At 41.8% G+C, this 23,211-nt stretch overlaps 1 protein-coding gene across 5 annotated transcripts; it reads right to left on the bottom strand.

Annotated features, from left to right (window-relative positions):
- Positions 1-38: 38 nt before the first annotated feature.
- On the bottom strand, positions 39-22,419 carry LOC118317994 (phosphatidylinositol 4,5-bisphosphate 3-kinase catalytic subunit alpha isoform). 5 transcript variants are annotated; one of them, XM_047336670.1, is made up of 26 exons: positions 21,943-22,419; positions 20,378-21,449; positions 18,711-18,815; positions 17,970-18,138; positions 17,569-17,695; positions 16,913-17,122; positions 16,374-16,468; positions 16,120-16,275; positions 15,147-15,392; positions 14,642-14,727; positions 13,845-13,950; positions 11,190-11,342; positions 10,628-10,762; positions 9,612-9,736; positions 9,293-9,374; positions 8,876-9,040; positions 8,648-8,751; positions 8,355-8,526; positions 7,671-7,777; positions 7,313-7,434; positions 6,910-6,988; positions 6,497-6,667; positions 6,262-6,379; positions 5,546-5,697; positions 5,208-5,370; positions 39-5,076 (listed from the first exon to the last, which is right to left on the bottom strand). In XM_047336670.1, the coding sequence occupies exons 3-26, from the start codon at positions 18,764-18,766 to the stop codon at positions 4,969-4,971; spliced, it is 3,207 nt and encodes a 1,068-aa protein (XP_047192626.1). In that variant the 5' UTR covers positions 18,767-18,815; positions 20,378-21,449; positions 21,943-22,419; the 3' UTR covers positions 39-4,968. The 5 variants fall into 5 exon arrangements, with proteins under 5 accessions (XP_047192626.1, XP_047192628.1, XP_047192629.1 ...); XM_047336672.1 differs by having other exon boundaries at positions 18,711-21,164; positions 21,362-21,449; XM_047336673.1 differs by having other exon boundaries at positions 18,711-20,868; positions 21,362-21,449.
- Between the last annotated feature and the right edge of the window lie 792 nt (positions 22,420-23,211).

The raw sequence follows: 23,211 nt of genomic DNA, 5'->3' as shown, positions 1-23,211 counted from the left end.
GCGAGAGGTGGGACAGTGCGGGAGCAAACACAGCCGGGTGAATGTTTAACAAATCTTTATTTGTACATCTTCACAGAACAATCAGACGACCAGTCAGTCGGTCAGGGTACAAACCTTTACCCTGTGACCGGGGAGCCAAAATCAAACACAATATAACACGTATAAATAAAAAAAGAAAAGGCAGGTTATCGTGAGAATGAATTTGTCCTAGAAAAACTGTTCCTACAGGGAGCAAAATTAAGGCATTAATTCATAAAAAACATCTGTATGGCTGCATAGCAGACTAAATTATATATATATATATATATACATATATATGTGTGTGTGTGTATATATATATATATATATACACACACACACACACACATATATATATATATATATATATATATATATATACATATATATGTGTGTATATATATTTTATAAAACAACAATATAGCAAGAAGAAGAGTTTTCATCTTGACCCAATCTCATGCAGGTATAGGCTGTGAAAAAACAATACATTGGCCCGTTGTACATTCATTCATAGTATAGGTTAAGGTTTCTGACAGCGTGGCGCAGTTATGGACAATGACTGTATTAGTGACACACAGTTTACAGTAACTGCATAAACAGAAAAGAACATGAAGCCACAGACCATTCAGTCAACGAATGGTGGTGAAAGTGAGAGTTTGGGACGATTGAGAAAAAAAAAGGAGAAAAACTGATCACAAACGATCAATGATCTCAAGGATTCGTCGTAATTGCTCTTTGATCCAAGTAGTTTGAAACCCTTAGCGTAAATTCTGTCCAAAGCCCATTCGGAGGCTTTCTCAAAACACAATTTGTGTTTAAATATTTCAGAAAGGGAACAGTCCATAACTGTTGGTTTATTGAGAAATGATCCCGCCCCCCACTAATTATCATAGAGACACCTGTCAATCAGGTGAACAAACGGGAAGAGAAACCCCCAGGAATTAAAAAACTTGTCTGACAGTCGCTCAGAAACGCCAGTTTACTGCGAGCGTCACAAAGGTCATTTTTTCTGTCTTCCTTGGAGTTCACGTTATTGTTATTATTATCCACCTGCTTGTACTGAAATCGTGGGTCAGATTGTGTGATTGTATTCGCAGGGAGGGATGATCCCCCTCTCCTCTGTCTCTCCTGTAACTCATCATCCATCAGCATTTCTCAGCACTGGTGAAGCAGCAGGCACGATGATGAATATGAGCATCGATACTTGAAACTTCTCGATAAACCTCATTGTACAGTCTACGCCGGCGGCTGGGCGAGACGGAACCGGTTGAAGTGACGATCGGGTGTGTTGATGTGGACCTGTGTGATTTGACAGCAAGAGAAATGAGGCGATCGAAGCCTTGGAATTAGAGGGAGGAAAAATCGAGTGCATCTGATTCAGCCGATTTGGACGCAGCATCAGTCCTGCGCCAGTTCAAGAACTCGCTGCTACTTCACTCGTGAATGTGGAACGGTGGCATCGATAACGTTCACTGACCAGCAACAGACAAAAACAAGCCTGTACACAAATGCTTCAACCTTTGCTTCTCACACAGACACGCTTTCTCAATCAGTATGACATAGATACTGCTCCCCCGCATCTGAAATCTAAACCAACAAAACTGCAGTTCCAATTCATGACATTTCAAGTAAAACATTAACGAGTGAAAAAAAGAAAGAAAAGTTTCCCTTCTTTTTTAGGTTTCCTTATCCCTGAAACGTTCCTGCCAAACAACGTCCACACACACACACACACACACACACACACACACACACACACACACACACACACACACACACACACACACACACACACACACACACACACACACACACACACACACACACACACACACACACACACACACACACACACACACACAGACACACACACACACACACACACAGGATACATGGCATAATGGATGACAACAACAGGTTTGTCACAGATGTAGAAAAACTGTTGTAACTGTACAAACACACTGCTGCTGAATGTTGCTTCAACATGTACAGTAGAGCTGCAACACGAAATCGAACAGTATCGAATACTAAATTAAGTTGCAACTATTTTGATCATCGATTAATCGGTTCAGGTAGTTTTTATGAAAAAAAAAGAGGCAAAATTCTCTGATTCCTTTGCTCCTCTGTGACAGTTACCTGAATATTTCCTGTCCGTAATCGACAGATTACTCGATAATGAAAATAATGGTTAGTTGCCGCTCTAATGTACATCGCACTGTACATAGTGGTTCTGCTGCTGGAGGAACAAACGTGCGCATTACGCTAACTTTCCTCCTCAAGAGGCCTTCTGGACAAAAAGGCTTTCGAAGTTTTTCTAAGTGCAACCTTGTCCTTTTTCTTTTTCAAAGTCTGTGACTTGATATGCCTTTTACTGTACTTCACTGCATCCACAGGCCTTGTTTGGCACGTGGAGAGAAGGAGGGAACAGTGGACGAGAGGAGAGTTTCGTGGCACTGCATCGGAGAGAGAGAACAGGACTGAAGCTAAAACTTTGAAACACAAAAAAAAAACAAGCGCACGTGAGGCTCCACGTTAGCAGTTAAATACATTCTAGCCGTTGCACAACACAACGTTGGCTTTTCCATACAATCAAACAGTTGAACTGGCAAAGTGCAGACTTTCCTTTTTCCATGGATGACGATTGAGTTTCATATTAAAGGGTTGGTGACTACTTCGCCCTGCACGTCTTCCCTCGTGAGGGCGTCAGGGGCTCGACAGGCCCCAACTACATTCTCTCCTCAGAGAAGCACATGGGAAACTTTCTGTGCACCTTTCCTGCAAATTCCTAAATTACCCATGTTCAGAGAACAAGCCAGCTGCAGCCTGCTTTGGGTTAATCATCTCTTATAACATGCCAAACACGCGATACGTCAAAAATACTTCCTTTTTTTGTCTTCCTGTCAAACATTAGAATAGATTTCATGACTCATCTTAAACTCAGGGGGGCGTATACGCGGAGTAATCCAATGAAATGTGATGGTGACCATCAGTTGATCCCGCCCCCCCCCCCCCCTGGCTTTGCCTCGATGTGAACTTGGATTTGTTTTCATTTCCAGAAAGAATCCGAGGCCAAAAAACGTATTGAGTTGAGGAATGGGGGTCCCGTTGTCGCTCTGCACTTGCTAAACTATGTCCACTCTTTATATTGATCCGATCAAAAGGATTTTGACAACCACCTTTAACATATTGTAAAACCTACATGCTCAAATGCTTCTGTTAGAAAGAAGAAAACACTGACGTTTATATAACATAAAAGGTGCAGAGCACGGCTTTCACAGTATCTGGCAACAGGAGGCATGGCTCAAATACAGCCAGGGTTATAGGCTCAGAGAAAAAATAGCCACGAAACGTTGAAATGCACTTTGCCCATGAGTCAACATTTCAAAGAAATTCTAACGCGGGCGGGGGGAAGATGGATTTCATCAAACCCGACTTAGTTAGAAATACAGTACAAATAAAACCTGATGAAGGTCACGAAGGTCACATCTAAGCGTTTTTTCCTTTAAAAAAAAAACCCTGGCGCCGTGCGTTTCGTACGAATAGCGCTGCCGTGTTTGTTTTCAACTACAACTTGCGGAGGCAGAGTTTGTCGGGCGCAGCGATGTGCAGTGTTGTAGAATGTTGTGCTGTGACGCTGAGGCATTTTATCAACAGGAAGACGTGTGACGAGGCTTAAAATAGGTCCTGTTTCTCCCAAAAATAAAAAATAAAATAAATGAGACTGGCACTTTCTCTCTTGCCATTCAGCTTGCCAAAACAAATTCATATTTGAATTTCATTTATAAAAAAAAGGCCGCAAACAAGTCACAATGAGACAAATTTGGGCTCTTGACGTGTTTAACGTAAAAAAGTGGCTGAAGCAAAAAAGAGCATTAGTCATAATTTACGAACATGAGAAGGTGGAAACCAGAAGAAGCTGCAAACAGGTAAACAAACGACAAAACTAAATTAAATGTATTCAGACAAACAATGATGTGTTTCTGAAGAGCTGAGTACTGTGTAGAAACTGAGAGAAACATAAATAAATCTGAATATTGTTCTGGGAGTTCTAAGTGCTGTCTTTTTGTTTGTCTCATTTTTTTTTGATGGAGCGGCATCATCACCCTGAAGTTTATGCAAGAGTCTAAAGCTGCGCCGGCGCCGAACGTTTTCCCAAGGGGAGAGTGCTGTTCTCATTGAGGCCACGTGAGACCGCAGAGCCGCACGCGACGACAGACGCTCTTCTTTTTCCGAGCTCTGATATTTCCTCACAACGAATCCGCTCAACTTCACCGCCGAAGGCGGCGGAAGACGGTGCAGTGGTGCTTCTTCCTCCAAATCATCCTGCACCGTACTACACATCCAACTTCTGTCGTGTAGATAGATCTGCGACGGACAGATCCTTGTGCCCTCTATCGTCTCAGCCGGGATAAGATAAAAAAAAAATTAAAAAAAGAGTTTCCCCAAGCGCCTCCTGTCTGGGATGGAGCCACGGTGCAGCACAAATATGTCACTCGGCAGAAAACATCTTCTTTCTGCCGTTTTGTTCGCAGCTTTCTGTTTTTCCAGCAGCGTGAGAGGTAAACATTCCCTTGGTAATGCAGTTTGATCATCTTGGGCCAAAAAGAAAACAAACCAGAAGAAGCGTAATAGTTTCGGCCAGGCATCTTCACCAGGACACGAGGAAAACACGAGGACAACTCTCTCCGCCCAAAAACAAGCGGAGGACAGAGAGCATCGTCAAGACGACACAGAGAGGCAGGTGACGATGCCAAAGAAATTGCAGGAAAAGAAAAAACCTTGTTTCAATAAATACAAAACATAAACATTAAAAAAAGAAAAATCAAGCAGAGAACTTTCCTCGTCAGTGAGCTGTTCCTGATGTGTGCTGTGAAACAGAACAGAGGTTCCTGACGCTGCGTCTGGCTGACAGGAGTAAACACTCCGTGTTGGGGACGGGGGCGCAGGCGATCAGTTTAGTGCATGCTGTCTAATCGTGTGGAATATCCAGTCCATCTTCGTGGTCCACCCTCCGTGGTGAGCGTCATTCATCTGTTTCATAAAGTAGTCCAAGGCCTCCTGCAGCACAGCAGCAAAAAAAATAGACGGATTCATAAGCAGATGAAAATGGTTTAGCCTCAGAAAGCCAAACGTGAGACGAAAGACTTGATTCAAAGACGGCAGATTAAGACGAGACAAGCCGACCGTACCTGCTCGCTTTTCTCCAGGGCCAGGGTCTTCCTGATGTAGGCGATGTCATCAAACGACTGCAGCTCGGGCATGCCGGAGCCCAGCATCATGGAGAACAGGTTGATGAAGAGGTTGGCGTGCTGCCGGATGGCCAGGTAGGCTTTATAACACATCTCTTGGAACCTGGAGGGGACAGAGAAGAGCGAATGTGAAAAGGACAAAAATAGAATTGAAGGGGGCAGTGAGCGATTTTGGAGAAAGATCGTTTCCCGCTTTGTCGTTGTTGTCGTTTTATTTCAAAAAGGAGGTGAAGGAAAACAATAACGAGGGAAAAAAAAGACGCAGGATGCCGCGGTACCTCTCGAACTCTTTGGTCTTGGCACACTCCTGGGATCCCTTGCTGATGACGATGAGGAAGTCCTGCGTCAGCACGAAGGGAACTCGCTCTCTCTTGTAGCCAAATTTCTTCTTCTTGTGATCCAGGAAGTGGCCAAAATCAATGTGAAACAGCTGCAGCAGAGCACGAAGTCATTGATCAGTCAAATCTATTTTACTAAGTAAACCTCCTCTTAAGTCAAATCTATAAACTTCTAAATATACTAGACAACAACAAATCCTTGATAACGTAAGTTTAAAAAAAACTAAATTTTAATGTAAGTTTAAATTATGTCAGCTGCATCTAAACATTTTCAGGATTTTGTTTTAGAATAGTCCTTTTAAAAATGTTATTCAAGCTGTCTCTGGCTACGTGGCCTCTCTTCTATAATTCAAATGACATTGTCAAATACCACACTTGATATTTTTTCCAATAAGCAGATAAATGTCTTATCAGGAGCTGTAACTTTAGTTTTAATAAGTCCACCGACACAATTGACTGACTGAAAATGAAACAGAGGAAAAGACGAGGAAAGCATAAATATTTTTGAAACAATTTAAAAATGTGTAGACTTCCTTAAAAGCTTACAGGCATATTATAGTTATAGGCATGTAACATGAATCAGAATCAATGAAAGGAGAAATTGCGTATTACACGTCATGTGTGACAATTGTTTGGTGTGCGTGTACGCGTGTTACCTGTCCATCATCTTTGACCATAATGTTGCTGTTGTGCCTGTCTCCTATCCCGAGGATAAACGTAGCTACGCAGTAGCCAGCACAGGACCTCGTGAACAGATCCACGGCCATGTCATACCTGCACAAGCACAAAGACAAAACACACACACACACACACACACATACAAGAGATATAAACAAAAGGCAGACATGTTAATGTTTCCTGTAATTCTAAAAGATCCACAAACAAACTCACATTTCACCCTTGTTCTTGTCCTTAAGCCACTGATGCAGCGTGTTGGAGTTGAACTGCAGAGCTCCCTTCAGGCCTCCTTTACACTGGATCTGCATGATAGTGTGAGAGCTGCGAACCACCTCAATGAGGCCGACACAGTCTCCGAGTGACAGACAGCCATAGGGAAGCATCCTGGAGAGACACACACACACACACACACACACACACACACACACACACACACACACACACACACACACACACACACACACACACACACACACACACACACACACACACACACACACACACACACACACACACACACACACACACACACACACACACACACACACACTGAGGTGAGAAAGAGAGCGGGAGGGAATAAAGAAACTCAAAAAGTAATAGAGATATAAATATTGAGATAAAAGTACCGTAGGTCCAGTCCCTGATTCTGCCAAATATTCTCCATTATTTTAATAATCTGCAATGTCAACATATCCTGCCGCAAGTCTGCAACAAAGACACACACACGGACGACAGTTAAAGTAGATAAGACAGATTCACAATACAAGGACGAGTTAGTGCAGTATGATGTGTACAGCCTAAAACATCTGGAACAAATTACCTGAAGAGACAAATTTTAAGCATAAATTTACAGACACATTTGTTTGCCGTTTAATTTTAGAGATGCACTTTTTGTGAAATTAATTTAGGCAGATATTATTTTGGGTTTGAGGTCACAGGCTGATTTCTAGAAGGGTAGGACTGAACAGAGGATGAGCAGGTGGTTTAACGGGTCATGTGTGCATTTGTCTGTGTGTGTGTGTGTTTTACCATCTCCGTTTTTGAAGATGATCTCGTTGTTCTGAAAGAGGAGTTCGGACATGATGTCAGGATTCTCCCAGTTCAGCCACAACGGCCTCTTTGCTGACGACATTATCCTGCATTCATCTAACCTGTGCATAAATTAATTCAAGTTACTAAACATCTATTTTTCCCAACTTTATGTCTGTTCACTGCACACACACACACACACACACACACACACACACACACACACACACACACACACACACACACACACACACACACACACACACACACACACACACACACACACACACACACACACACACACACACACACACACACACACACACACACACACACACACACACACACTGCGTCTAACCTCAGGTTTCCCAGTTGGTGCGCAGGGTTGAGAGGAGAGGTGTAGTTCTGGAGAGCATCCATGTAGTCCGGTCTCTTCATCTGGTCCACGAGAAACCGCATCTGGACCTTCATGGGACACACACAACCACAAACATGTGCATTTGCACATACATGTGTGTACACAAACCTAAATACACACCAAAAAGAAATCTTCTAAAAACAACTGCATTCGTGTGGTTTCATAACTCTGAGGACAAATCACGTGTTAGACAAAGCCACAAATGGTTGAATGAGAATTGAAGCGACTGGTTAGTCATTCAGACATTTGTTTATTTGTATTCTATCTCTTTTTCAGGTTGTTTTAATATATTCATATTATGATTATGAATATAAAATATTTAATTTCATGACAGGGTCAGTGACATGGAGAGTCATGGTGTGTCATGGTTGCTAATTGTACTTTAATTCTTAATACTGTAAGTGACAGCAACATAATTAAAATTAAGTCTTAGTGCCAACAAACACATCTATCTATCAATACTGATGGTTCCTCGATTCTAATTTTACAAATTTGCAAATACGACATTTCTTCTAAAGTATTATATAAAGCTGCCACTGCTTTTAATGTAAAACACTTATGTCCCCCTGTGTGTCCGTGTAAATGCATTTGCATGTTTCTGTCCGGGTTGCCGCTCCGCCTTACCTTCTGCGTCTCATCCTTCTTCTCCTGCTTGAGGATGTCGGTTAGGTTTATGAGTTTCTCCATGGCCTCCACCTGCCTGCTCAGGTGTTTGAGGTACATGCCACAGGCCCGGCAGTACGCCTCCAACAGCAGCCCGAACCTCTGGCTGACTGTTTTATTGTGCATTTCCGACCTGTGGAAGAAAAGACACAAAGAGAAGAGAGGGGTGATGGACAGAGAGAGGGGCAGGGAAGGCAAGAGGACTTTTCATAAAACATTAAAGGTTAAAAAAGCAAATCTGGATGGCGACTCACTTGAGATGCCAGAAGAAGAAATGTCCTATCTTTTGATTGGTCAGCGCCTTTTTGAGGAGGAAACGAGCCAGAGGATTGTCAAGATATTGCTCATATTTTAATACCTAGAACAGGAGGAGAGAGAGAGACATGCTGTCGCTTAGTTTCGAATCTATTTCCTTGTACCTCATGCCTTTCACCGGTCATTTCCATGAAAGCAAAAGGCCCCCGACTCTACGTCAAATGTACCTGTACGAGCTGGATCAGGTACTGAGACAGTTTGTCATCAGTCAGGTATTTGTCAAGGCAGCGAACAGCAAAGTGTCTGACCACGGGGTCGGGATAGTTACAGTCCAACAGCTCCATAGCCTGTTCGGGACGGATGGACGGCCACTCCTTTAACAGACAGTACATCTGGGAAACACACAAAACAAGGAAATATGAATCAATACCCATAGATACCGTATGGATAACAGAATTTCAAATTAAAAAAATTCTAATGAATAAAAAAAAAAAATTATACTATATGCAGTCTCATTTAGAATTTTTTTTTTTTTTTTTAAATCCGACTGAAAGCACTTTGTGGAACATCTCAACCATTCATTCACGGGGCAAATTAAGAATGTTAGACTGCTTGTTTAAAACAACTAAATGTCACGGCGTTACCTGTGCTACTTCGTCTCTGGAGTTCCATTTGACAGCGAGAAGGATCTTGGGAAGGATCTCTGGGATGTTCATGCAGTAGTGCCTGGTAAAGGAAAGACAAAAGGAATAATTAGCTTGTGTTGCATCGCATTGTGCAGCAGACATGGTTAAAACTGAACTGTGTGACTCAGCATGTCAGATTTGGTTAGAGTCGTTCGTTTGTAAGCAAAACGTATTTTAGAATAAAAAAATGATATAAATGACTCTAAATAAAGTCGTACTTGAAATGTGATTTGGTTTAAGAAGCATAGTGTCATGTTTTCATGCTGGGAGAAATCACCTGTGTCTCCAGAGGAAGTCTTTCTCCTGCTCGGTGATTTCCGAAAGAGGGTCTCTGTTACTCAGCTGCCTCAGCTGCTCCGTGTCGCTGTCTGTCAGCGCGTGATCTCTGGCCACACGATTGCTCTGAAACACAACAGATACAAGACACGATTATTACACTTACCAACATTCAATGTTCACGTTCTCTCACACACGGCAGAGCAACTCCGACCGCGTGTCACATTCTCCGTGTCAGAAGTCATCGTTTTTCGCGCCACACACGTCATCTAGAAATCTGATGAGACACGAGCACCGACACCGTCATGAATAACTGAACACGGTGAATTACAGTGGCACTGCGGCATCACGCGCAAAGAGTTGGGGCCAATTCAGTTTACAGAGTATATGCCCACAATGAGTTTTATAGTTAATTGCAGGGCTGAAAAAAATAATCATATATCAAATCATTTGGCCTGAATTTACTCAGGGGGAAAAAGGAGACACAACAGCCAATAATGTCGACAATACTGTTTTCACATACACACGATCCAATTACCCCGAACTATAATTACATGTGGTGTCTTACACAACACACATATCTGGTTCTATTACTTACACGCTACTATCGCGACTCATTTGGCAGACTGTCACATTACTGTACATCAGGGTCTCATGAATCAATGTCAGAATATCCCATGGCACAATAACGCTCTAATGAAAGGTGAAATTCAAACACCGTAATTAATAATGTACCTCGTCTTCTCACAAAAGCTACTTGGTGGTGGATATTCTATAAACACAAGTGTGTATTTGAGCTCTGTTAATAATAAACTCTTCAGTGAGAATATGAGAGTAACAATGTATTTGATAATGTTTTTTTAATGCTACTTTGTATTTGACTTCAGAATGGGCAGCGTTTAATTCATTTGGTTCTTCAACTCTTGTATACTACTGGGCTTTTTGTATGGCCACATCAATACAAATACTTTTTAAATTCTTTTTAAAACAGCATCACAATCTTCAAATTATTATTACCTGTCCAGAGAGGTTGTAGTTAAAGCCCAGCTCCCTTGAGATGATCCAGTTTGCGTGATCCTCTACTGCATTCATTTCTGGGTATTTGACCTGACTACTGAAGTGGTCGAACTCAAGCTCCAAACACGGTGTTTCCTATACAACAAAGATGGGAAAATGAATTTTATCACATGGTGTAAATAACAGAATCTCACAAAAACAGTGAAACTCTCAATGAAACTAAAGCCCTAACTCCGAGACACTACTCGCGACATTCTACCTATGTAAATACATTTCCCAGTCAGTTTGTTAATGTAAATTTCAACCAGTGCCTTTTATTTTTATCGTGCCTTTTTATCAAACTCATACTTGCACAAGCGTCACTTTGCTTAACTTGTTCACTACTGCTTCCATTTGTCTGTCACTACTTATATTTCTTGTTTCTTTTCCTGTATGAAAAAAGATCATTCTAATTCTAATTCTTTCTTATTCCCCATCTTAGGTACAGTCGCCATATGAAAGAGATCGTGTAGAGAGGCAAAAGAAAAACCCTGTACTTTTTTTAACTTTTGGATGTTAATACCTTATTGGGGTTGGATCCAGTGACTCCGATGGGGTTGAGGAGATCTTCAAGGCCGTGAGGGACGGGCCAGAGGTTCAGAGCCATCTTGTTGGCCACTAGAACGTGAGTGTAGTCAAACAGGTTGATGTTACCCCAGGCTAACGGACAGTGCTCCTGAAGGGAGAGAGAGAGAGAGAGACTGTCAGATTATTAGTATAATTAGTTTCAATGTGAGAATCTCGTGGGAAAACAAAACAGACAAACGCGTCAGATGGTGAATAATTGAATGAGCCAAACAGGCATTTTAACACCAATGTGTTCTCACTATGAAGTGTGAGGTCTCATTAAGGTTTCTTTCTTTATTCTACGTCCATATCGGTTTAAACACGATAATAATACAAAACAATAAATTCAATAAATATATTAAAGTTGTACTTTAGTCAAGAGAAAGCATATTTAAAGGTTAACATTTATATATAAAAATGTAAGGCTCAGTCCAGCCACACTTTTTAATGGTTTTAAGGACCTTTTTTTTAAACAAACATTTAAATGACATGCCCAATGTAATGTGTTTGTTTTTTTGGGGGGGGGGTCGTGGTCTGACCGAGAGCTCATCCACTGCCAACCCGCCTACTAAATTAGACCACAATTTAAAAAATGAACATAATGCTATGCTGAAGAAGACTTGAAACTAGCAATTGAACCATAAACTACTCGGGAAGATGTTCACTGACGTTATAAATCAAGTGAAACAGACTTCTTTTTGCAACCAGAGTCACCCTCTGCTGGTGATTCTAGAGAATACAGGCTATGTTCATTTTTATATACAGTCTAATGGTTTCATCCTTAGATGTAAAGGTTATCAAACTAATTTTAAGTGTACAACTCCTACTATAACATCCCTATAAGCCCTTTTCACAAAGGCTGGGAAATGTTGTAGATAACATCTTGATCGTCGGGGTGAGTCTTCACCAAAGGGCAGCGATGGCACAAGGTGACAAAGTGCAGTGTGGTGAGGCAGACAGAGTTACACGCCGAGTTAGACGGCCAGCCAGTCAAAACGCACCTATTTATAGTAAGTGCTGGAACAAAAGGGCTGCCGTGGAGAAGTGTTTATCTTTAATTCAGACGGGGCATGAAAGAGCATCCGCTCACCCGACCTCAACCTATCGTGACCCAGCAGGGGGACTGGAATCAGCACCAGGTGTCTGTTACAAATATCCATGTCTGGCATTCATTGATACTGTACACTCACACAAAAACAGACATGCATGCACAAAAAAACACACACACACACACACATACACACTAACACACACACACACACACAGAGACACACACACACAGAGACACACACAGAGACACACACACACACACTTCTTCCAGCTTTTCCACCAGAGAGAGATGGAAGAACAAATCTATCAGCGTGGGTGTTTGTTACGAGTGTCAGGCCAACAGTTTTACACCGCATGGTTTTTTAAACCTAGAGTAAACTGTACAGACAGTCCTTCTTATCATTGCATGTCTGATGTATGTATCTAGCATTTGTAAATATTGTGCTAGTGGTAATTAAACAAAAGAGTTGCAAAAGTTAATCAATTAATCAATTAGTAATCTACTACTAAATTAATCTCCACTATTTTGATATTTGATTAATCGGTTCAAGTCGTTTTTTATGAAAAAAAATAGTGAAAATTCTCTGATTTCAGCTTCTTAAATGTGAATATTTGTCTGGTTTCCTTGCTCCTCTATGACAGTTAACTGAATATCTTTTGTGTGTGGACAAAACAAAACATCATCTTGAGGTTTGGGAAACACAATCGACATTTTTCACCATTTTATGTCATTTTATGGACCAAACAACAAATCGATAATGACAACAATCGTTAGTTGTAGCCCTAGTACACAACACAAAGGACTTCTGGATAAGTTTCATAATCAATGCAGTGATTTGCTAACTTGACAGCCCTAATTTGGGGATTTTTGCATTATCATTTCTTTTCTGCTGTCAAATACCTCGATATGAGTTTTAGAGCTCTGGGTTACACAATCGAAACATATTCTTCACCCTTCAGCTGATTATGTGTCCGGTGATGTTCTATGTGGCTGATTAGTAATTAAACAGAGCCAAAGATGATACCGCAGCTCCCGTTCACCTCGGACACATATACTCAAGACAGGCCGACATACAGAGCAGGGCAGGTCCATGTGCCAACACACACACACACACACACACACACACACACACACACACACACACACACACACACACACACACACACACACACACACACACACACACACACACACACACACGAGGCACCTATACATATAGGTCCCTCCAGGATGTGTTTTAGAATTCCATTGTTTTGACATGTAAGGGTCATCTTCCAGCTGCCATCTTTAGGCTGTGACACCTGTTGCTATGAATCTGTTATATACAACAATTGTTCTTGTATAATCAGGTATTAGTTTCCTTTAGTAAACATATTCGAACTGTTTTCATTTTACATTTTAAATTAGATCCATCTTCAAATTGTAGAAGTAGGATAAGTATTTCAAATTTTCCATCATTATTCCGTAACTGGCCAAGTAGGACACTTGCGTCTACTTCTTCAACTATGAACTAAAGTTGTTTATGTGGAGTCGTGTTCCCTTCGCTGCTTCCTATCCTACCTCCTTCGCTCCCTTCCTGCCCTTGACGGAGCAGATGGAGAGGCAGAGTCTGGCGGCGCAGGGGACGTCTGGGATGTACATGTCATATGTGAGCCACTCGTTCCACCTGAGGAGGATGAGCGAAGGACACGAAGATAATTAACGAGGAGCCAAAAACTATTTCTCAAGCTAAAATGAGAGTTCTCTGATGCCCACTGAACTGCTCTTATCAACAAAATGTATTTACACAGAAAGACACAGAACAAAACGAATTCCAGATATGTCAATACCACAGTTGTTCACACTGTTCTACCAGGTGCACGTGTGGACGGTATTTCTGTTGAATGAAGGCGAAGACTTGGGTTTAACAGTAACGTGATACACCGGTTGAGTGTTACTAGGCAGCACTAAACTGTTAACTTACCCTCCTGCCTCAGATGGCTTAAAGTAAATTAGCTGTGTCGATTGTCTAAAGGAGTATTTCAGTGAAAGCCGTTTCCTTAATTTGGGTGCCATTCTTGATTTATTTCATTTTATCTATAGTTTTATTATCAGTTGTTCTGGATTAAATTTTTTACTGTATAATCTCATTTTTATTTGTGTTATTTGTACAATTAAGAGGTCCAGAATTTAAGGGATGAAGTGGCGGATTAAAACAGTTTTTCTTGTGTACAGAGTCTTGAGTTGCAGGTTCGGTTCTGACCAGGAGCTTTGCTGCGTGTTGTCCCCACTCGCTCCTTCTTTCACAATACCAACTGTCCCGTCAATAAAGGCTATAAAGCCCAAAAAAATATCTTTAAAAAAGAGTGGTGAATTACCTGGGGTTAGAGCAGGGAACTCTCTGTGTGTTGACATTGTCACACATCTGTTCACCTCCATGGTAAATGCCCGTCCTCACATATATCTACAAGCAGAGAAGAGAATAGAGCAGGAGAATATAAACAAAACGTTATCATCATGATAAATCTTTGATCTTGAGACTGGAAGATGGCAGCATTTACAGACCATCATTAGATGCCCAAAACTACTTCCCCTTTTTTTTTTGAAAGTCACAAGTTAACATGAGACTAGGACAATGAGCGTTTGTTTCCAGAGGATGTGAGGACGTTGGTAGATGGAGACACCATGCACAAAAACAAATGTTAGTTTTGTTTAATATACCGCTTATGAGAGAGACTATTATATACTGTATATAGCCAATCCTAGTCTACTCCCACCAGTGAGCATGGCGTGTTAGTATAGAATATTGTAGATGGGGGTTGTTTAATTTGACTGATTAACACAGACACTGTACTATTCCTCGTCAGCGCTTCACGTCCCCACCTTGTCTATGTCCCGTATGTTGACGTTGACGTAGGTGGCGCAGAGGATTCGTATTCGCAGAGTTCCGTTGATGGCCCACAGCGACTTGGCGGCCCCCTCGCCGTTCATATAGGAGGTCGCTGTGGAGATGCGGCGCGAGTATGAGGGCATGACAAAGTTGTCCGTGGGCAACTGGGTGTAGAGGCTGTCCTTGGCCATGAGCATCAGGTTGGGCATCCTGCCCAGCATGATGCAACTGCGGATATACTAGAGGGAAGAGGACACAGAGGAGGAACAGTCAGAACGAGAGTCGACAGAGAGCAGGTAAAGTTACACCTTGAGTCGTGACGTTGGCTGGTCGTTTTCCAGCAGCTTGACTGCGGAGGAAACCGCGACAGACGCCGTGTGCTAATTCTACTTTGATCTGGCTCTGAGGGAATCGCTGCTGCCTCAGACCAGGCGCTCGTGATGTTGTGCATGCGGAGTTGGAGTCATTTTGAACGTAGAACATGCGGCTACTTTATGGGTGTCTGTAAAGAATTCCCCCCAACTACGTCAGATAATCTTTCTCTTTGAGTCCATTTAACTAGGTCAGGATATCTGGTCGGCACTTCTCCCATTCTTCAGTTGATGTGAGCCAGTGAATGTTGGGACATTTTCAGGCTGACACAATCAAACAGAAGAGAAGAAATGTCCGTGTTCCCAAAACACTTTTTAATTACCTCCCCGAAAAGAAAAAAAAGTATCACCTAATGTGCGGACATTTCTTGTCTTCTGGGCTTTTGTCCAGCACCTAGTGATTATCAGGTGTGCATGTGCGTGCTTTCGTATTCTTCCTGAAGCTTCCTGTTCTTCAGACAGGATCAAACATTCAAACGCAGGGTTTTGTTTCCAAAATCATAGACAATATATCTAATAACAGTGGAAACTATAATTCTAGACTGTATTTCCATTTAAGGTGAAATGTAATGCTTTGTTTGTTCCCGTCTCTTACCTTGTACTGACTGATGGCGTACTTTTCCAGCAGGTACTCGTCACAGCCACAAACCTTGAGGATGTATTTACCCTGGTATTCCTGAACACACATCTTCAGCTGCTCTGGGGACAGCAGCATGCTGCGGGTCTTCTTACGAATGGCCTCTGCGATCACCTGTAGGACACAGATTCAAAAGGCTGGTGAAGCAACATTTTAAAAGGGACTTAAGAATTTATCGCAGACGTTTTCACTTCATTTCCTGTTCACCCCACCTGTTCGGGCACGCAGTCGTGGTTGATCTTCAGCGTATACTTTTGTTTGTCATTGTTCGGAGAAACAATCACCCAAATGACAACAATGATCTGACCTGCAATGAGAGAGACAAAAAAAAAAAAAGATTGGCAATCGATCAATGAATTAAAATCTATCCGAGCAACAAGAGAGGAAACAATAACCCACCATGATTTATTCTGAGGACTGAGGCTCCTGTATCGAGTACTGTGATTCTTTATACAAGCATTTCACAACAATGACTTCACACAACAGCTTTACTAGAATAATGAGCACTTCAATCAATGCATTGATTGATCAATATTCAAAGTAGTGATTTAAATATTGATGGGAGGGTCAAACTTCTTGCCCCCCGTTGTCCTCCTCCTTTCTTTGTTTAGAATTTTTTCAAAAAAAATATTCATAGGCTTAATCAGACAACCAGAAACGAGATAAACTTTATTTTTCTCTTTTAAAAAAACATCCCCTGGTATTGGTTAGAAAGGGAGAAAAAAATAAATAGATTAAAGTTGTCACCCACCTTTGTCCAGTTTGCTATAGATGTGTTTGGGGAGGTCCGGTGTGGATTCTATATTGGGTGGGTAGACATACAGCGCTCTGCTGTGAGGCCCGCTGGCGTCTCTGAGCTCCACAGAGTCTTTACAGACGTTCAGGATGTTTCTCCTGAAGTCCTGAACCTCGGGGTCCTTCACAAGGTCAAACTCGCACACAGGCATACCGATGGCGAAACCTGACGGACAGAAAGCAGAGTCTGAGGGAAGTTTGCTACATTTCTTCATTTTTAGATTAAAGTAAAATACTGTTTCTACTGTATTTTTTTATAACATGCAAAACAACTATTAAAAAAAGGGTGTAAATAGGTCTCGACATTGATTCTGCTTGTAATGTCAAAATCAGAATAAGTTTAATGTGGGTTTTTTTAATTCCCAAATGACCCTGTAGATAAATTCACCAAATATCAAACAAATCAGAAAAACTAGTTATAAACCATCTTGCATTTTTTTTCATTAAATCAAAACAGCAGCTATTTAGATGAACTATAGATAAAGTATCAAGCAAATTAAACTATAATTATTTCCTAAAAATGTAGCAAATATTTAGCTATAAAGTATCTATTAATTCCCGCTTTCCAAACCAAAATAATAAAACAAAAAGGAACCAACGCGAGTATCTCACCAATCTCTCTGTTGAGGATCTTTTCCTCTCTGTTGCCAACCGGTTCGATGACCTTGAGGAAGGGTTGGAAGAGTCGGAGGTCACACAGCCTCTTGGTCTCATCGTAGAACTCCTCCCGCTCTGCTTCCTGCAGGCAGAAAAACAAAAAACAAAGGCTGTGATCAATATTCCACTTTCGGAACGGGTGTAAGAGCCGACGGTCTTCCAATATGTTGGGTATATTGCAAGCTCAAACTAATAAGTTGTTTCTATTTTATTAGCAGCAAGATGTCATCCTTGCAGTTTCTGTTCCCCTTCATATAAACCGCTGTCGGGGGGATGTTCCATCAGACTTGCAATTCTAGATTTCCATTACTTCTGCTAATTAAAATTCAGGTAAAAAAAAAGAAAAAAGGTCTCACCTGTGTAACACTGACAAAGATGTAGGACGTCTCCTCCTGCAGCAGGTGATGGAGCGGATACTTCCTGGCCTCCTTGAACAGCTCATGTTTGATGGTGATGAGCGTGGCCTCGCGGAGACACTCCAGGGTCAGGATCATCCCGTTGGGCAGCAGACAATCCACCAGGATCCTACACACACAGAGACACACACACACACATACACCATTGTCACACAAGGTTGATGATAAACTTACTTATTAATTTCTTAACTGTGTATTGACTTTTGCCCAACTTATGTCACTCTATTTATATTTTCACTACCTAATTATATTAATTATTATTATGAAATTGGTTTTATTTTCCATCTTATGTTACATTAATCATGACATGTTATCCAATGTTCATTCTATGTCTATTTAATGTGAAGCTCTTGGTTCGATTCAAATAAAGATTATAATCATTATTGTTATAGCAACATTTAGTAAGGAATAAATATTACAATGACAATAGTTAATGAATAATAAAAAAACATCAATATACAGGGACTTTGGGAGATCTTTTTTTAAAAACATAACATTAAATTTAAACTGAGATTATTTTTTGTGTGATTTTATTGTATGATTATTTCTGGTATGTTGTTTTATATTTCAATATGTAAAATGTCTATGAGTATCATGTAAAGAGCTTTATTAGAAAAATGTATTATTATTATTATTTATTTGTACACAATAAAACAATGAACTGAATTTTGGGTAACAAACCTGGGAGGCATCAGGTGGATGCCCCATAGCTCCCCTGAGGACGGCCTGGGAGGCATCGTCTCCCGTCTCCCACCTCGGTCACACGGTTACGCTGCAGAGCACAACCTGAAAGATAACGTCATGAAGCAAAGTTCTTCTGCCTTTCGTAGTGTATCGCACAGGCTGAAAGCTCTGATCATTCAGATAACAGGGGACTTACTGGTTATCAAAACATCTGGAAAAATTTGCTACTAACTAACTGTATTCACATCCACATCCAACACTAAGTAGAAGTTGTCCCATGATGATAACTGCACAATTGACAAGGAGTGTGAGTTCACAGACCTGACATTCATCCCGGGTCAGTCACAGGTTAAGAGTTTTTTCAAACTACTGAATCACAGCACAGTTTTTGTTTTTTTCAGCAATTCAAAAGAAATTGAAGTGGAAAAAAAAATCAATTCAGTCCATTTACTGTCTGAGGGACGCAAGGTTAGATATCACACAAAGGCCCATTCAGATCGACCAAGGGCATGAAAGGTAAACGGAAATGTGTTTGACACAGCTCTGTGCGAAGGTCTTCCCAGCCTTTGCAGAGAGAGGATGTCATCTTTCAAAACTGATATTGTATCAGTGTAGCAGGTTAGTACATAAAGACTAATATGATTTTTTTAAATTTTACATCAGTCACGTCAGTATTCTGCATATAATAATACAGGCATATAGAAGAGCTAAAACTTATACTGATGGATCTTAAGGTCATCAAAGCATTTTTTTTTGTTACAAAGGACGACCCTTGTAGCAGTGGGAGATGAAATAATAGTTAACTTAGTCTATCCAAAGTTTAGAGTCTAAAAAATCACTCTTGTCAACTTAAAATGATTTATGAAGAAGAGGACACTATCAATTTTTTTTTATATTAGTATTTTTATTTATACTAATATGTTTTTTGTGACAGTCTTTGTATAAACACATATCCAAAACCAGGATGGAAATCATTTATTTCACATTAAACTTTCATTCTGAGGTAAATTGGACATTTATATTGAGTGATACTCTCCCAGCAATCAAGAGGATTGTCAGTAATAATTAGCAATCACCTTTTTAAAGCTAATATAACAAGTATAATACTGTTTGTGTACAAGCTACAGAAAACACTTACTGGTCGTACGTGAATTTGTAATTTTAGCAGTCGAGATGAGGTCATTCAACTTTCTGTCATGAAGTACTGAGGAATTAGGGACACGACTATTTTAGTTCAAAAACAACACCGTGAGTCAACAATGAGTAAAGTGATAGGTAAAAATTTGTCTTTGTGGGCTTTTCAGGAAATTACAACATCATTTCATGACCTAAGTTTCTGACGGAATTATGGCTGACCACAATTCTCAGGAAAGCAGTCAAAAAGAGAAGTCGGTGTTTTGTGATTGTTTCCTTCGTGTGCCTGCAGTTGCTGTCTGGACTATATTAATATAATACTATGTCTGTATGACAAGATATTTTGGCACAGAAATAGCCAGTAGTAGCAATTGTAGAAGACAATACACATCCTTTCAAAACAGCACTTTAGTCTCGTGGTTATTCCGTCCGTCTCCCGTACCCGAAGGCTGCGGGTTCGAACCCCCCGACCAGTGCAGTCCAAAAAAAATCAACAACAAACAATCTTTCTCTAAAATCGCTTACTGTACCTTTAAGTGTGTTCTTGTCAGCTTCCCAACCTCTGACTTGTGGGCGACATCTCCGATTTTTCTCTCTCCAGCAATTCAAATACTGTGATCACCGACAGCCATTTTTCCCCCAGTTGAAAAATAAAAACCGAGCTAGTTTGAGCTCTTCTAAGACGGCACGAAGAACGGGTTCCTGTTCCAGAGTAAGTTGGGTAATGTCCACAGAAAAACAGCCACAAATGACACAGCGGGTGTACAGGTTGCTGACAGTCAACGTGTAGACGTGACAGCTCTTAAATCTGCATACATACATACGTCTATGTCAAGCAGCATGAAATGGCAGTTCAGTCTGGTTATCGGACGAGGAAGTAGCAGGGGGATCTCCCGGCGGGCGCCCGAGTGAGCTGCAGGAAGCTGCTGAGGAAAAGGATGCCTGACCAGCTCGGCTTTCCCCGCTGCCAAAACAACCCCGACCGGGATAAGCGACCAGTTGCTGAACGGCCCCCGAGGAACTAAACGAGGCGCAAAGGAGAGCAGTAAGGAATAGTCGACAACTCCGAAAATTCTGACATGAATCTCCACCAGCTGATGGGAAATGTGTCCGACCGAGTTACGGCTGAGAACAAAAATGCAGGGGAAACCCTGAGTTGGGACAAACAAAACCACCCCGTTGAGCTGTTCTCTGCGATCTGCGACCCTGATCAGGATGCAGCCAAGCACTTTAGGACAAAAGAGGAAGCCTCCTCCTCACAACACAGGATGTGGGGAGTGGGAAAACACTGGCCCGGGCGCGAGCTGGCTTTGAATACTGAAACACAAACTAGCACAATTAGTTGCGTTGGGGGGCAGCAGTGGCAGGTTTGGGGCGAGAGATGTCTCTAGAGAGCACGCCCCAGTCATTTGTGTGTTACACAGTAGCCTTTGAAAAATTTCCGCTGTCAGTTACAACATTTGATGATGTTATTTGTCTTCGCTGTGGCTTCAGACGGAGAGAGAGGAACATACCTAAGAGAGAAGTCCTCTTCTCTTTGGAGTGATGGTGACACTTCCACCCTCCATTGTTCAATCCATCTTCACGCTGTCACTGAAATATCTGTTGGGGCGGAGGAGGAGGAGAGGAAATTAAAACACAAACAACAACAACAACAACAACAACAACAACAACAACAACAACAACACTGCATCTGAAATGATTCAGGCTGGCTACAGCAGTAGCAGCAGTTAGCTAACGTTGGGTGTTTGTTGGGCTGACAGCTGCACAACACTGTGAGCTCCAGATAAAATAATGCACACACACATTTATATAAATATATATATATATATATATGTAATAATTAAACATAACCAAGATCGTAGCCAGTCAAACCACTGCCAAACAATCTCTTCTCAAACTGCTGTCCACCCGTTTGTCAATGGTTAGCCGTTAGCTAGCTCTCTTGTTCACTAGCTAACGGCTAAATGCTGCGCCTGGCTGTCACCCCCCCCCCCCCCCCCCCTTTCTTGGCAAAGCTATATATACTACCACACAATCAACAAACAAAAAAATCCATATGTCTACTGAAATATTACTAATGTGACACACTGACCTGTCCCATACAGAGTTGGCGTCAACGCCGCAAAGCGTTAAGAGTGAGCTGGTCTGACTGACAGGCTAATGCTAGTTAGCGTAGCTTAGCTTAGCTTAGCTTAGCCTAGCCTAGCCTAGCCTTCCCCCCCAGCGCCGTCCGGTTCAGCGGCCGGTTGGAGGCTCCCGGCGCCGGGCAGAGCAGCCTCGTTATCTGGCGCCCGTCAGTCGGTCGGTCGGTCCGTCGGTCACCCTCTGCGCCCCTTGTCCGTGGCTGCAGCCGTTACCCCACACCCGGCAACACACATTCTCTCCTGCTGCGGGTCGGTGCAGCAACAGACAACAAAGGCAGCGTGTCCAGTGAGGAGGAGGAGGAGGAGGAGGAGAGGATCCGACCCGACCCGAGGAGCGGCCGAGCTGCCGGCTGGACCCGGACAAGTCGTCTCTGCTCTCTGCGACAACGTGTGTGTGTGTGTGTGTGTGTGTGCGGGTGTGTGTGCGTGTGTGTGTGTGTGTGCGGGAGTGTGTTTGCGGGAGTGTGTGTGTGTGTGTGTGTTTGTGTGTGTGTGTGTGTGCGGGTGTTTGTGTGTGTGTGTGTGTGTGGGTGTGTGTTTGTGTGTGCGGGCGTGTGTGTGTGTGTGTGTGTGACCCATCACTGCCTCAACATGCCGCCGCAGGAATAATATAAACCTCCAAACCACACTGTTACCATCACTATACACATCATATAATCACAATGCATAGAAATAATCACATTGCAAAATGTAACTAGCAAAACAAAGTCCATAAAGAAAAAAAAGTGTTTAAGGGGCGTAACCTGTTTTTAAAAAAATCAAATTAAAAGATAAGAGGAGACTTGATTGATCTCCATGGAGGGAAGTACACACTTAACAACAGCACCAAGACCAGAAGGAGGGAATTGATAAATATAAGAATAAACATTAAAAAAAAAAATCAATTCTCCTTGTTCATACTGACCTTTGAAGTTCCCCTCACTTGTGATGGGGGGACAAAGTCCAGTCCTGGTCCTGTCCAAAAATATGTTCAAAAGTCTTTGTCCGAAGCCCACATGCACGTCCACAGTAAGAAGTTATGTCTTAGTTTCAAGTTGCCTCTGTGTTTTCTGGTTCCATCATCAGCTCCTCCAGACTGTGTCAAAGTGCCCTTGAGCAAGCCACCGCAGCCCCGACTGCTCCTGATGTGAGTGAATGAGTGAGTATGACATACATTATAAAAAGGTTTTGAGTAATCGACAGATGAGAAAAGTGCTATATATAAATACAGTCCGTTT

This window comes from Scophthalmus maximus, chromosome 13 (assembly GCF_022379125.1).
Source record: "Scophthalmus maximus strain ysfricsl-2021 chromosome 13, ASM2237912v1, whole genome shotgun sequence".
Classification (NCBI taxonomy): domain Eukaryota; kingdom Metazoa; phylum Chordata; class Actinopteri; order Pleuronectiformes; family Scophthalmidae; genus Scophthalmus; species Scophthalmus maximus.
This window is presented reverse-complemented; position numbering and strand designations above follow the sequence as displayed.